At 33.8% G+C, this 16,728-nt stretch overlaps 2 protein-coding genes and 1 long non-coding RNA gene across 9 annotated transcripts in view; 2 read left to right on the top strand and 1 right to left on the bottom strand.

The window, feature by feature from the left end:
- Positions 1 to 3,053: 3,053 nt before the first annotated feature.
- Positions 3,054 to 5,173, top strand: LOC104814620 (probable polyamine oxidase 5). Its single transcript, XM_010542762.2, has one exon. The coding sequence runs from the start codon at positions 3,196 to 3,198 to the stop codon at positions 4,873 to 4,875; it is 1,680 nt and encodes a 559-aa protein (XP_010541064.1). The 5' UTR covers positions 3,054 to 3,195; the 3' UTR covers positions 4,876 to 5,173.
- Positions 5,174 to 12,411: 7,238 nt separating this feature from the next.
- Positions 12,412 to 16,728, top strand: part of LOC104814617 (pentatricopeptide repeat-containing protein At1g12300, mitochondrial-like) — a 6,385-nt gene continuing 2,068 nt past the window's right edge. Inside the window, exons 1-3 of one of the 7 annotated variants that reach the window (XR_002024229.1) lie at positions 14,015 to 15,614; positions 16,031 to 16,095; positions 16,215 to 16,375. Coding sequence is in view for 2 of the 7 variants with exons in the window: in XM_019202616.1 (XP_019058161.1) it covers positions 12,503 to 12,813; positions 12,921 to 12,975 (366 nt within the window). In the remaining 5 variants the exon portion in view is untranslated. Of the gene's footprint in view, positions 12,814 to 12,920; positions 13,010 to 14,014; positions 15,615 to 15,860; positions 15,955 to 16,030; positions 16,096 to 16,214; positions 16,376 to 16,728 lie in introns of those variants that run through there. The other 6 variants (XR_002024235.1, XM_010542756.2, XM_019202616.1 and 3 more) reach the window with 6 other exon arrangements.
- LOC109116704 lies at positions 16,477 to 16,689 on the bottom strand. The gene is made up of 2 exons (XR_002024236.1): positions 16,630 to 16,689; positions 16,477 to 16,511 (listed from the first exon to the last, which is right to left on the bottom strand). It is a non-coding gene; the product is annotated as an uncharacterized LOC109116704 (long non-coding RNA).

Genomic DNA, 16,728 nt, shown 5'->3' with positions numbered 1-16,728 from the left:
GATCTTTCGACAAGAAATGGAAACTGGACGAGCGCTCGCCCGTTTTTCGGGCGACCCGCTCGATCTTTCTGCGAGAAATATAAAACGGACGAGCGGTCGCCCATTTTTTGGGCGACCCGCTCGAATTATCTGTGGAAAACGAAAACTGAACGAGCGGGCGCCCATTAAACGAGCGACCGCCCGAATTGAAAAAAAAAAAAAAAAAAAAAAAATCTTGTGCTAGATTCTCTCATAGTACTTCAACTTGTGTAGGGTTTTGACTTATCCCAAAGTACTAACATTAGACCCAAGACAGCATCATAGAGGCCTCGGTAGGGTTTTTTTATTTATAGGAATTGAATCCCTACATAAACAAACGAATACACGCATATATGTACGTAGTCTCTGTGTGTGTGTGTGTGTGTGTGTGTACATACACATGTGTCTGTGTCTGAAAGTGAGAGTGTAAAAAACTGTGTGTTTGGGAGAGAGGAGACAAGTTGTGGCTCAAGAACAATGTACGTTGCTCAAGGGAAGTCCCTTTTGGTCCCCAGCCATATATATAATACGCCCTTCTGTCAATTTCTTCCCTCCATTATTTCGATATCTTGTCTGGTATCCGACTCATTAATGTTCGTAGATTTTGTCCCAACAAAATATCAAATAGGGTTTAGTTCGCATATATCTGCAATAGATATATATATATATATATATAATATGGTACACTTAAAAAAGAAATTCATCAACCATTGGATCTAAATAACGAGTTGGTTCCTTGAGAAAATATGATATATAGGTTATCAGAAACGTGAAGATGCACCATTATTAGTGTGCTTGCATGCAATAATGCAATTGTGTGTGAATATGGCACGTGATATTGTTAAAGGAGAGGGTCATTTTCAAAGGCCTCGAGGCTCAAGGAAAAAGAGCCTTTGGGTCACGGGAGGATAGGAATTTGTGATCTCAAGATTTTGACTTTTCCTCTCATCTTTTCTCTTCACTATGCCAACCCTACATATTGGTTTCATAACATGAACCGACTATATACATATACATGCATACATACATACATATACATATGTGTGTGTGTGTAAAGAACAGCAGATTGCTAGATGTTTTGACTTTTCGCGGTCGGACGTCTTGCTGTTTTTTAACATTAGGGTTATCTAATTGCTAACTCTTGTGTGTATCTGTGTATACATATATATATATATATATATATATGTGGAGTGCACTCCTCGAAGACCTAGCTAGTGCTTACACATGACAAACAGCGCGGGTGGTGTAAGCGATTCCCAGATATCTGTTAGAAGATTTTTGCACCGTGCATCTAAAAATTTATTAATGTTCTTAGGGATTTTTTGTGCATATAAATAACACAAAATCTCACAAAAATACGGTTTTAAAATCCCCCATCCAAAGAGCCTCTTCGGGATGTGCAAACTCATCACAAACGACAAACAGCCTTATGCAAGATTTTGTCCTTACTCTTTTGTTTTCTTATTTATTTCTCCGACATTTCGGGATTTAATCAATGTTTTGTCCAATGTCCACACGCACTAACCGACGAGTTATATGTGTGTATATGTATATATATATGACGGTATTCGTAGATTTTACGTAGAACATGTGCAAATAGATTCAACATTTTCCATGGATACCGTATAATATATATGTATATATATACACAACGAAAAGGGTCATTTTCAATAAGTAAATGCTATGATGGCTTACGAATCCGCACTACCTTTGATGAAGATTCTTATTAGTGCAAAAGTTTCATTTCATACTTTGATACAATAATAATTTAAAAAATAATATGAATTGCGAGATACAATCTTTGTTAAAGCTGCATGAAACATCATCCATTCACGAGCATACACACACGCAAATAAGTATATATATGTTATATTTAAAAATAAAAATATCTAGGGTTTAAGAATTGGCGAATCATTAGTGGTGTTATTGTAATGATTAACTACAAATCGTAAGGCAAAAAGCAAAAGAAATTAAAAGATTTGAAAATATTCCACCTTTGTGTATCGGATACAATATCATAGTATTATTAATATATACCACTACATGTGTGGTATGTATGCATATATGCATGCGTGTATATATGTGTGTGTGTGTGTGTATACAAAAAAATACATTTAGAAAGGGTAAATATAAGATGTAACAATAATAATGGCGAGGTTTGGATCAAAGGGGTTGAAATCAAAGAAGGTGTAAGAGAACGACTGACTCGCTTTGGCTTAGCCTCTGGTTTTGTGGGCCCTTCTTTGTCCCCTTTTACATGTGATTTCTCTGCCCCCACCATTAATATCCTCCATTTTTTTATTTCCAATAATAATAATAATAATTCATTTTCAATCCCATTTCAAATATTTCCTTTGGATTCTTTCCTTGAAAATTTAATATTTAATATCCTAATTTTTATTTATAAGATAGCGGGTACATATATATACACACACACTAAAAAGATTATATCTAAGGATATTATATTATTATATGTATAATACAAAAAATAATGTACTTGTATTTCTACACATAATAATCCATAGTCGAAATTATTGTGAATGAACAAAACATATTGCTTCATAAAAAATAATACGGAAAATCTAAAACCCCATTAATGATTTGTAGGAAAATATATAATATGTAACGTACCAATCAATAATGCAATGCAAACATCTAACCTTTTTTTTAAATCATGATACCACCACAATTGAAAAACTTTGTTTGCAAATATATATTTTTTCTGTTAATAATAATTTAGATTGTTTCATGTAAATGTAGGGAGGCTAAAACTAAAAGTAGGATAAAAAAAACACACACTCAGAGAGAGAGAGAGAGAGAGAGAGAGAGAGAGAGAGAGAGAGAGAGAGAGTGTGTTTTTGGTTACAAGCAAGTCCGTATAAGCAAAGCATAATCATATATATAAAAAGTATAGCTCTGTCTTTATTAGACTGAATATATATATATATATAATTAACTAAATTATACGAAGAATTAAAAGTAAATTTACCAACAAATAATCTAACACAACTCTCTCTCTCTCTCTCCGCCTCCCTTATAAATGTTCTGCCAAAGTAAACTCTTCCCATTCATTCAGTCATTCACTCACCCCTCATTGCTTCAACCAACTAAAAAAATCGTGGAAAAAAATCTTTTTTTTGTTCGATTGAAGCTCACCAACAGAGAAATTTGACAACCATGGTGAAGAAGCGGAGAATTGTGATAATTGGCGCGGGAATGGCCGGTCTCACGGCGGCGAACAAGCTCTACACGCGCTCCAACGACATGTTCGAGCTCTCCGTCGTGGAGGGTGGCTCCAGAATCGGCGGGAGGATCAACACCTCGGAGTTCTCCGGCGAAAGGATCGAGATGGGTGCCACATGGATCCACGGGATTGGCGGGAGCCCTGTCTACAGAATCGCCCATGAGACCGGGTCTCTGGTCTCCGACGAGCCATGGGAGTGTATGGATTCCGCCATTGATAAACCCAGAACCTTCGCAGAAGGTGGGTTCGAGCTCGATCCCTCTATTCTTGAACCCATCTCGGGTCTGTTCAATGTTTTGATGGGTTTAGCTCAGGGGAAGGAGACGGTTGAAGACGGTGGCGATTTGGGATGCGGAGCTGAAATTTACGATATTGCCACTAGGGTTTGTTCTTCCCGGAATGGATTTAGTGGGAGGAGTGTTGGGTCTTTCTTGAAATCAGGGTTCGATGCGTACTGGGAGTCCGTGAAAAGCAGAGAAGAGGTCAAGGGGTTTGGGAATTGGAGCAGAAAATCTCTCCTGGAAGCCATTTTCGCCATGCTTAGCAACACTCAGAGGACTTACACCTCTGCTGATGATCTCTCAACCCTCGATTTAGCTGCGGAAAGCGAATATCAGATGTTTCCTGGTGAAGAAATCACCATAGCCAAAGGCTATCTCAGCGTGATCAATCATCTGGCCTCTGTTCTTCCTCAGGATCTGATCCAACTGAACCGAAAAGTCACCAAGATCGAGTGGCTGACACACGAGGAGGTCTCTGACGATCCAAACGCCATATCGGAGAACGGGTTTGATCATCATCGACCCGTGAAACTGCATTTCTCTGATGGGTCTGTCGTTTTCGCCGATCACGTTATAGTCACTGTGTCTTTGGGCGTGCTGAAAGCTGGTGTTTCGTCTGAACCAGGGATGTTCAGTCCTCCCCTGCCCAATTTCAAGGTCGATGCCATCAAAAGGCTCGGCTTTGGAGTCGTCAACAAGCTGTTCGTCGAAATGACTCAGAGAAACTTCCCTTCTCTGCAACTGGTGTTCGACCGTGCAGATTCAGAGCTCAGGCTCAAGAAAATCCCATGGTGGATGAGAAGAACCGCCACCATATCCCCAATCCACAGCAACTCCCGGGTTTTGCTCTCGTGGTTTGCAGGCAAGGAAGCATTCGAGCTCGAGAAGCTAACTGACGACGAAATCATAGACGGTGTTTCCACTACGGTCACTTGCTTGACGGGCAAGGAAGTGATGAAGAAGATGAAGAACACGGAGAAAAAGCCTGTTCCTTTGTGCAATGGCCATGCTGATGAGAATTCCGCAACAGATGGAGTGAAGTTCACGAGGGTCTTGAAGAGCAAATGGGGGAGTGATCCTCTGTTTCTAGGTTCATACTCGTATGTAGCGGTCGGATCAAGTGGGGATGATCTTGACGCCATGGCCGAGCCACTGCCAAAGCTCGGCGGAGGTAATTCTGGTTCGTATCAAACTAGGGTTAACGAGCTTCAGATTCTGTTTGCAGGGGAGGCAACCCACAGAACCCATTACTCCACAACTCATGGTGCTTACTTCAGTGGTCTCAGGGAAGCCAATAGGCTTCTTCATCACTACAAATGTGTTGGTTGCTGATTAGGGCTTTTGTTTGATGATGACGATGATGATGATGTATTGTCATATAGTGTTAGAACCTTAGTTTATAACTTTTTTTTTTGGGTTTTGGGTTTTTTTTTTCTCTCGTCTGCTTTCTAAATTACAACCATTATATTAAAATCTAAAATCATATTTCTTTTGAGCTATGATTTGTGAGAATGATTGATCCAGAGAGAGGGGACAAACGATGGAAAGAAAGAGGGAGAGATATGGACGGATCATCCTTTAGCATCTTTATGTTTTTTTTTTGCTTGTGGAATTATCTTTTACACTTTTAGTAATATGTTTATAGATGTTCTAATTTCTACTAATACACTAGGGTTAATTAGGGGTGGCTTAATCGGTTTTGGTTCGGGTTCGATTAAATTATATTCGAGTTCGATTATTTCGGTTTTAAAAAAATTATAAACGTTCGATGATTCAGTTCAGTTATATTTAGATCGGATTCGGTTAGGATAAAAATACTCATTTTCTTAAAAAAAATATATTTTTATTATTTTTATTTTTATTTGATTCGGTTTGTATTCAATTTTTCGATTTTAGAAAAATCATAATAATTCGGTTGTATATCTAAATCGGTTCAATTACAATTATGCGTTATTCAGTTCGGATCGTTTCGTTTATTAACCAAATAAGTCCCTAGGGTTAATTACGATTAGGCTTTTCATTTCCAAATTAAATCCCCCTTTCTTTGTAAATTTATATGTCTAATGGATTCAAAGAAAGATAAATCGCCCTTACCATGTTGAATCGCATGAAAGCCAAAAGGGGGTGTGGATAGATATAGAGTGGTATTTGATAATATTGAAATGTTTGGGTATTTGTAGAAATAATAAAAATGGTGGGGTTTTTATGAAATTAACAAAAAGCCTTATTAGGGGATTATATCTATTATCTCATGGAACCATAGAAATGGACAGGATCCGCCGAACCCGCCTTCTTTCCAGCTTTTCTTACCCTCTTCTCTTGTATGTATTATATATATGCACATAGTGTCATCGTATACTTATGCATATATGTGTATGCATATATAAATGACATAGTGCGAGCAGAACCGTCTCGTATCGTCCAATTAACAATATCATCGAAAAATAAATTTATTATTTTAATTCAATTTTGAATATAAATGTTTTTTCAATAAATTATTTAATAATTTTGAATTATACTAATTAATAAATAAATTTTAAATTATATAAGAAAAACCAAAATAAAAGTTAATAAAAATAAGTTCTATTATTTATCCCAATAAAAATTACCAAAAATATATTATTTACTACGGCTAAAGGATAATACAAATTAAAATTAACTTCATTTTTTTTAAAAAAAATATTAAAATATTCTATTTTTTTAAGTTTTTTTATGAAAACTTATTTATATTTTATTCTTTCATTTTTTTCAAAAATTTAAAATTACTGTAACATTAAAAAAAGATATCATAATTTAATCAAATTTAAACTTTTTATATTATTTTTATTTTATAATAAATTTAATCTTTTTTATTTAAAATCTTAATAATTACTACTTTTAAAAAAATTAATTAAATAAAGTGAAATCCCAAAAAATTGGAGAAAAATAAAAAGTAATGATTTTTTCAACTAAAACTTAAATCTTATACCACCAAGTTATTGTTTATTTTTTAATATCATACCATGTGGTTACGGTTTAAAATAAAAACAGATGTCAATAAAATTTTACAAAAAAAAAACAGATGTCAATAAATTTTTTTATGAACTAAAATTAGTGGAATTCATCCTTCTCCGAAATTGGAATACAAAAAGGCTGATGCGAATTAATATTTCCCTTCCATTCGATTATTTTTATCCTTTTTTATTCCACTTTTTTTATATATTATACTTCCGTTTCAAAATATTTATAGTTTTAGATTATTTTTCATGTTTCAAAATATTTGTCATTCTACATTTTCAAGATATTTTTTTACAATAGTTTCCAATTTTATCTCTATCAAATTCTAATAAATTATTAATGATAACATTGTTTATCATTAAATAAGTATATACGTGATTTTTTTCTCTTTTTTTTAAAAAAATATGAAAGAATCTAAAACAATAATTATTTTGAAAGGGAGAGAGAGAATATATATAATCCAACGGAAATATATACCATTTAACATGATTTATTTTTCCATTTCTTTAGGAAATAGAACACTGATTGGTGGAAGACCCTACCACTTGACAATTGCCCATTGGCAGTATCATTGTTGCATCCAATCAAAAGAATGGGAAAGATGAAAGGTGATCGATGGCCATCCATCTCTCTCTTCTATATATATATATATATATATATATATATATATATATATATATCATTTTATGTTAATGCCCTTTTGTAATTGTGAGGGTCCCCCACGGGCTGACAACATCGGCTGTCCCATGCCATGCATACATAACAATAACACAATGATAGCATTACCATGCATATTATCAAAACACATACCATACACATACACATATATGATGATGACATTGACACCACATCAACACATATTCTTCTCATCTTTAGTGTGTTTTTTATGCATGAATATAAGTTGCCTTAATAATATCAAGTAACATTATAATCGTTTCCTATCAATCTAAATCTGGAGCCGATAATATTATCCGAAGGTTGCCATTCATGTTTCCCTTATGACTACTTTCTTTAATATATATTTTTTTTGTTGATAATTCAGAAGTTGAGAATACCTTTAATCCAATTATATTTTTTGAAAGATAAAAAAAATATGAATAAATATTCTTCTCCACGTTTGAATTTGAATTCGAGATAAAAACATATTTCACATATTTTCTTACCACTGAATAATCCAAACTTGCATTAATAATTTGTTTTTACTATATAAGATAATTTTATCGTCGACTCCACAATATAAACAATAATCACTTAATTTTTAAGTGAAATTTTTTATTTTCGGACACTCCATCTTAATCATTTACGAGTAGTTTGTTCATTACACACACATATATAATATTCGAATATATTTCGAGGGAGGGATAATAATCATATCAAGTCAAGCAAATCCATCATAATAAATAATTTCCCATCAAATCATATGTGACAGCTCCCAAACATGATTAAAAATCAACAAAGATTTGGTTTTTGAGGGGAACAAATCCAGATTCAGTATGGAATTTGTACAATTTATTCTCATTTTCTTGTTTCTGCTTTTTTCTTTCTAATTAAAAAGAAATCATCATGTTGGTTGTTTGTTTGTTTGTATGGTCAAATCATAGAAAGCTCTGTTCACTTAGACTCCATTATTGTGAAAATAAAATTTTATTTTGTTATCTCTTCCTAAAGAAACATGAATGGTCCATCGGTTGTTTTTTTAAAATTATTTATATATATACAAAACAATAAACAATTAACATATCATGTTATAAGAAAATATACACAACGAATATCGCGTTGCGATAAATTATATCTGAACATTATGACAAAAATATAATCCAAATTAATAGTTTGATTATAATTGAAAAACTAAACATATATAAAGTATAAAATACATTATACGTTTAATAAAAAAAATAAATGAGATGAAGAAATATTATTTATGTCACTTCAACTAGTACATAAATGTTTTTTTCCTCAATTTTTTTTAAAACAAATCTCAATGTTTAACAATGCTCTTAATTTTAGTAGCACCATGTGTTAAAGTACTATATATATAATTATATTTAATTTCTAAATATTCATATAAAAAGTCAATGCGTGATTTCGTTGCCTTTGTAATATCGCATACAACGTATAAGTGTCTTACAAATTCACGTAGTGCAATGACACTTAGTTTCATTTGTGTGGAACGTGGACATATATATTTTATTTATGGCAAATTAGGATTTTAAAATGATTGAGATAAAGAACTAGAGGTGAATATAATAGACCGTAATGATCTCATGATCGACTATAAGATTTGCCTGAGCTTTTTGACCAATTTAATGGCAACATATGAGTTGATGACACAATAAAATAAAATAAAATGTAAAATAAATAAATAATTAAATTGAATAAAAAAACAATATTTTAAATGGGGTATTAGTGGAAGAAGATGTTTCACCTAATCTATGTTTTTCTTTCTCTCTTTTCCAACTTTACGATTGCTTGTGTTTGCGTGTTTTGTTGTGTTCCAAAACACAGACAATATAATGGGGAGGAAAAATAAGATATGAAAATTACAATACATAATCTTTTCTATCCCTTTCGTTTTTTAATTATGTGTATATATTTATATATAATATTGTTTACAACGTATTTGCTTAGTTTGAAATGCTGTCATGGAGTTCAAAACTATTGTTTTATGATCGAACAAAACATTTATATTTGCATAAGAAATATTTTATCAGATTATTTTATTATTTTCAAATAATCTGATAGACTACACGAAATAATCCTATTGGTATAATCACTGGATTTTTAAATAAAAACGAAGATTAATTTCATTAAGTAGAAAATGATGGAATGCCTTTCTCTACATAATGCAATAGCCACGCTCGTTGGTCTTCTAAATGTTTTAAATAAAATATGCATTTAAATAGTTTTTAAAATTGTTTGGGGGAACATTTAGCTAACAAAAAAATTAGGTAAAATTTTAAAATATTTGGCTTAATAACGTAAGTTTGAAAAAGGTTGGATTTATATCCCTTACCCATTAGTTGAACTAAATTTGAAGTTATTTCTTCTGCTCCTCCCGCAATTATGTCCACTAAATCCAAGCATAATTATTTATTTAATTTTGTTTTTTTTAATTGGAAATAACTAGAAATATATCTTTCGCTTCGGACAATATAACATTGAATCAAATCAAATCATGCATTTTCTTTAACAAAAAAAAAATCATGCATTTTCAAATTAAAATTTTATTAAATATCATATTTTTAGATTTCGATTAAAAAATTGGAATCGAAAACGATATTTTTACCGAAACAAAACAGCAAAAACAAATCAAAATTAAATAAATATAATTTCAAAAATTAAACGTTCACTGAATAATAACTGAACCATAATATAATATGCATGAGAAACATTAAATAGTAAGAACTATTAACACCGCATGAATACAAAATAAAAATCTCTAAAGACACAAATATATATATATATATATATATATATATATATATATATATATGCCCTGTTTTCTTTTCTTTTTCCACTTTTAATCATTTCCATTTTATCACATTACCTCAATCTTTTTATTAAATGATATCAAACGATCCACAAAACTAACTCAAATCCAAAATATAGATGAAACTTTTATGCACGTGTGTGGAGTTCAATAGAATGATAGAGAGTCGCGTAGCTCGGCTTTAGGGGTTTGCTAATGATGCCGTTACCAAATATTGACAAGTTTCTTTATTATTAGTTTTAGGGTTTTGTTTTTAGGTTTTTTATTTGTAGTTGTTGGAATTCTTAGCCCTTTGTGAAGAGCCAATGATGCACTTGTGGGAAAGATATGTGAATTAACTAAATTATCATCCCATTGGTATCTAAAATTTTTGTTTGCTTTATAAAGTAGATGTGATGATGCTAAGAGGAGTGGAGCCCTTAACCAAAAGGAAACATACTAGCATCTTTTAAAATATATCACAATTTTCAACCTTCTTTTATTAAAAAAATATAAAATTATTACAAAGAAAAAAAGAAAAAAAAACGTCTATGGAGGAATCTAGGGTTCTAGGAATATAGGGTCTTGGCCTCTCTAGGTTTATGTTTGGTGGTTTCCCAAATTGAAATAAAATGACCATTAAAACACTAAGTGTCCAATGTCTCATATGTCTTAATGGCCCAAATTTGATACAACATGGCTTTCATGGATTTTTGTTTGTCCTTCACTAATGTTCCTCTAAGATAGATTGCCTTTTTTTAAAAAAAAATCAAGTGTCCTACATTGTTTCCATTCGAGTGAAATTAAGTTCTCCATTTTTTTTACCAAAAAAAAAAGTTTTCCATTTGTGCTGTTAGGATTAAACCTCCCACATCATTCATTCTTATTATTTACCATTACTAAATTAAATTCGACTTCATAATTGTCTTCCTTCACAATATATAGTTTGACAAACACAATTACTGATTATATTTAATATCATATATGATCGGATTCATATAGTTTACTATTTATCTTAATTCTTTTTTCTTGAAACGACACGGGTATCGTATAATATTTTAAAAATGGGAAACGATGTTTAGCAAACCGATTAGATGTTTATATTCAATGGTTAGTACATTCCGTATGTCAGGTTTCATAAATTAACGTATTTTCCTCCATTCTTTTACGTCGTTTGGTATTTCATTCGTAGATGCACCATTCCATATCTTAGTAGCCTTAATATATAAAAAAATTGAAGTAGTTTTAGTCATGTCAATTTCTCACTACAAAAAATAAAAAAAAATAAAAATTTGACATGTCTACTTCTTTTGTCGGAATAAAATATCCGACTAATTTGTTTTGGTGGTTGGGTGGATGGTTATGTGACACGTGGCATAATGTTGCCGAACCAATGATTTGCTTTGGTTAAAAGCCAATGGATGAAGCACCGTTAGTTTCCTTTTACATGCAATGGCCCTCTCACCAAATAAATAAGCCTTAACGTAATGTTTTTCAATCATTATATTTCAATTTTTTCCACCTTAACCTCCATTTCCTTTTGTGTGCGATTGTTGTCCATTTCACGATTATGACGCATCATTTCATTTGTTTCTCAACATCATCACATAATTTAGTAAATATTGTATCAAATTCTCGGGTCGGATATTCGAAAAATTGAGAGTATAAGATTTTGGAACCGAATAGTTTGGATTGTAAGTTCTCGAATGAATTTTATTGTTAGCTGTTAATTCAAATATTCAGATATCCATAGATAGAATAGTATATAAAATTTTCATTAATTACCCAAATGATTTTTTTTGGAATAACTATAATGTTGCTTATAAAACCTGTCAACCTGACATAAACTATAATTCATTAAAAAAAACGAGATAATAATTAGAAAATAAGAATTTTCATCTATAAATATATCATCGAATTTTAAACTCATAATTTTTACATGTTAGAAATGCATAATTTCCATGCTATAGAAAATATCCAGTTTGTTAAATACTAAGTAGCAAGTTCAATAAAAAAAACAGTTATATAATAGTATAACATAAATTGGAAAATAATTCTATATTTTTTTAGTTGTATTTTAATAACTAAATTTTGTCTCTGTGATAAAAAAATAAGGAATATTTTTACAATTTAAAATAATGAGGAGAAAATTAGAAAATATAATATTTCGGATTACAAGAAGACTCCGTGATTTGCATCGTCGAAGCTTTCAACATCCTTCACCATTAATGTCCTAACACAGGTATATATATATATACTTGACAAAAATACACTGATATATACGTATACATGTTTTGTAAATATATCCTCCGGCCCATTTCCTTCGGCCTTTAGCTCCAAACGGTTTGGGCTTACTTCTTCTCGCCGTTCGTTCTAGGGTTCGTATCAGAAGCAAAGCAGATTTTGCCATTTCATGTATTTCGGCACACTAACAGACTTCTTCTTTCCTCAAATCTGTTCTAGGTTTCTCTCTGTTCGTTCCTCAGCTTCACGATGTCGCCGATGGGGAGAGTGGCTGCCGTTGCATTTTCTTCTTCTGCATCATGTTTCATTCGTACTCCTCTCTCTCACAGAGGTATTCCCGACACAGTCTTACGCTGTTCCTCTGCTTTATGTTGTCGGAGATTGGCTTATTCTGGTGTTAGAGACAGCGATATGTCGTTCAGAGAGAGATTGAGATGTGGGTTTGCTGACAGTAATGTCCACGAAGCTGTTGCTTTGTTCCATCAGATGGTTCGGTCTCGCCCCCTCCCTTCAATTATCGATTTCAATATGTTGTTGAGTGCCATCGCCAAGATGAAACGGTATGATGTTGTGATTTCGCTTTGCAAATCAATGGAATTGGTCGGGATTTCACATGATCTCTACACTTTCAATATTCTGATCAATTCTTTTTGTCGCTCACGTCAAGCGGTCTTAGGATTTTCGGTTTTTGGAAAGATCATAAAGTTGGGTTACGAGCCTAGTGCTGTTACATTCAACACCCTGATCAATGGGTTCTGCATCCTCGGTGAAGTTTCCGCAGCATTAGACATGATGGAGCGAATGGTGGATGCGGGACTTCAACCTAATGTCGTAACATTTAACACTGTCGTCAACGGATTTTGTCTCAAGGGTAGAATTCATGAGGCAGTAACTTTGACTGAGCGGATGGTAGAGAAAGGCTGTCACCCCGATAGTCGTACATATAACACCATTTTGAACGGCATTTGCAAGGTAGGGGATTCTGCTTTAGCTCTGGATTTGATCAAGAAGATGGAGGAAAGGTGCATGGTGGTCACTGTCGTAACATATAATACGATTATCGATTGTCTTTGCAAATCTGGGAACATCGACAATGCGTTGAACGTCTTTAGTAAGATGGATGATCGAGGAGTTTTATCAGATGTCATTACCTATAACACTTTGGTTAATGGCATGTGTAGTTTAGGCAGATGGAACGATGCCTCGCGATTACTCAAGGATATGATGAGAAGAAAAATCATGCCCGATGTCGTTACTTTCTCCGGATTAATCGATAAATTCATTAAAGAGGGGATGTTTCTAGAGTCTAAAGAACTGTACGAACAGATGCTCCAGAGAGGTTTGGTACCGAATACGGTCACTTATAGTTCTCTTATTGATGGGTTTTGCATGCAGAATCGTCTTGATCAAGCAAGACAAGTGTTTGATTCTATGGTTACCAAGGGATGTTTTCCAAATGTAGTGACATTTGGTGCTCTCATAAATGGATACTGCAAGTCTGGTAGGGTTGATAAGGGTCTCGAGCTCTTTAGTGAGATGTCTCGAAGAGGGGTGACTGCTAATAACAGAATTTACAACTCTCTCATTCAAGGATTTTGCCAGGCAGGCAACATTGATGCTGCCCAGACACTTTTCTTCGAGATGCAGCGTCGTAGTCCATATCCTGATCTAATAACTCACAATATTTTGCTTGATGGACTATGTAAAAATGGAAAACTGGATGAAGCATTGGAATTGTGCATTGGAATTATATGACAAGATGGAAAAGGATGGGATGAGCCTTGATATAGCTGTACACAATATTATCATTCATGGCATGTGCAAGGCGAAAAAGATTGATGAGGCATTGCAGTTGTTTAATCTGCTTTCGGATAAAGGGGTGGAACCAAATGTGATAACATATACTACAATGATTTCGGGACTCTGTCGGAGGGGTTTATTTGGTGAAGCCGAGAAGTTATTTAGTGTGATGAAAGAGACTGGTTGTTTGCCGAATGATCGTACATACAACACATTGATCCAGGGTTATCTAAATCACGGATACACGTTAAAGGGTATCGAACTTATAAAAGAAAAGAAGAGATGCGGGTTCTCTGCAGATGCGTCAACGACAAAGATTGTGGTAGATATGCTATGTGATGGTAGGTTGGACAAAGAGTTTTTGGGTTCTCTTTGATAACGGACTTTGGTTCCTGTGGTGGCAATCATCTGAATAGGAGGTGGGTTGTTTTTTCTGGCCTACTCTGGTTGCATCAATCATTCTACTGATCACTTTCTCATCTTTGTCTCATGATGAAGCTGAATTTTAAAGGTAACGTCTGTTCTGTCTTTCATCGTTTGGTCCAAATTAAAAGAAAACATTTGTGCTGTCATTTCTGAAATAGATCTGTTCCTTGTCATATGGTCTCCTGTTTAATCATATGGGCTACTTCAAAATTGTTCCATCCTATTGCTATTCTTAGCTTTGTTTTCTTATTTTATGATATTGGTGTGATAAAATTGTGCTAGACATGCATTTGATTTGAATTCAGCGAGTAAGAGTGTGTTCCTTTCTGGTAAGGGACAATTGCAATGGATCTGATCACTTCATCATGTCTTCTTTTTGGTGACTTAAAGGAAGTCAACTTCTTGCTGTAGAAAACATCATCACACATAGGGTTTGAATCGTGAATTACAAATAATGGCTTTGTATTAATAAAACCATCAAAATTTATGCAAATTAAATTGTCGTTTCAAAAGGATTCTTTCACGTAAAATAAAACTAAATATCATGCAATTGTTTTTTGTAATGTCCTATGGAGTGTAGAATCAATGCCCAAATAAGTCTACTTAAAAGGCCCAATGGATGTAATATATATATATATATATATATAAAAATTGCAGCTCTTTTTGGTTTGCATTAATATCCAAACAAAGTATCATAAGCTTTTAATTTCCATATTTTTGTCTTTCAATGTGTAAGAGGAGATTTAACTAACAGAGACAAACCGGTCTTCCTGTTGCGTTGGTTTTGATCTGCTTATCCTTCGGTTCACGCTCTTATGGGGTCGATTATGCATTGGTCCCATCTGACACCAAGTAAAACTCTTCTCTTGGTCCCGACAGCCGCCGTGATTTCCGAAACTTGGCGGATGAGTCTGTTCCTTTATCTTCTTGAGTATCATACAAACAGCAAACCCGACCCATTAAACAGCAAAAGGGATGCTTCGGTTGGTCCGTTTTGTACTATTGGTTCTTCGGCAAAGCTGGGCGATGGATGCAAACTATATCCTTCTAGCCACATCTTTGGGAACACAGAATTGGGGGATTCTTGCGTCCTTATGACGTAGGCCGGTTTTGCTCTTCTGACCGGTTGTATATGGTGTTATCAAACTGAAGAAATCGAGATTCAGAAATGAAGAACAAAGACGAACATTGAGAATTGAGAGAGAGTTGTGGGAATTTTCTCATATTCATCCTTAACGGAAAAAATGAAACAGAACAAAGTTCATATACAAACCAAAACAAAAAGCGGGAAAACGAAAAAGATTAAAAAATATAAACCGAAAATCACTAAACCAGTCGCTAAACCAGCTAAACCAGAAATTGAGAAAATACTCTCTAATAGGTGTTTCCTCTCAATTTTTTAACGTTGTTCTGGCGTGTGTGTATATGCCTTGATTTTTGTCAGCCAGTGGTGGTGTTGTTGTTGATGATGATGATCTTCCCGAGTTATAGGGTATAACAACGTTATTGTTGTTACTTGTTGTTGATGATGATGATCTTCCCGAGTTATAGGGTATATCAACGTTATTGGTCACCATGCTGTGGTTGGTCTTAAATGCCAAGACATGAAATACAAGGTGATCAGAAAATGACAACTTGTCATATTCCGTGTTTACGGGTGCTCTGCTTAAGAGTTGAGACCAATTCAAAAGCTGTGTACTGACCTGGAGTCTACAGTTTTTGTTTCACTTTTCAGGCCGGGGATAGGTGCTTTCTTCACATTGGTAATAACAATGAGACCAGAGAGTTCTGTTCGATCCACAGATCATCAAAGTCCACCGATGCTGGTTATTGACCGATATGAGCAAAATCTCTAGTCTTTATGAAGTGTGTTCTTACAGTCTCTTTGTGGAACAGTTCATTGGTGAGAACAATCTAATAATGGGTTCTTGCCATATATTTCAGCATCGGTGGACTTTGATGATCTGTGGATCGAACAGAACTCTCTGGTCTCATTGTTATTACCAATGTGAAGAAAGCACCTATCCCCGGCCTGAAAAGTGAAACAAAAAGTGTAGACTCCAGGTCAGTACACAGCTTTTGAATTGGTCTCAACTCTTAAGCAGAGCACCTGTAACACGTAATATGACAAGTTGTCATTTTCTGATCACCTTGTATTTCATGTCTTGGCATTTAAGACCAACCACAGCATGGTGACCAATAACATTGATATACCCTATAACTCGGGAAGATCATCATCATCAACAACA

Source organism: Tarenaya hassleriana, unplaced genomic scaffold, assembly GCF_000463585.1.
Source record: "Tarenaya hassleriana unplaced genomic scaffold, ASM46358v1 Cleome21, whole genome shotgun sequence".
Lineage (NCBI taxonomy): Eukaryota > Viridiplantae > Streptophyta > Magnoliopsida > Brassicales > Cleomaceae > Tarenaya > Tarenaya hassleriana.
Note: the sequence above shows the minus strand (reverse complement) of the source record. Positions and strands in the feature narration are given on the sequence as shown.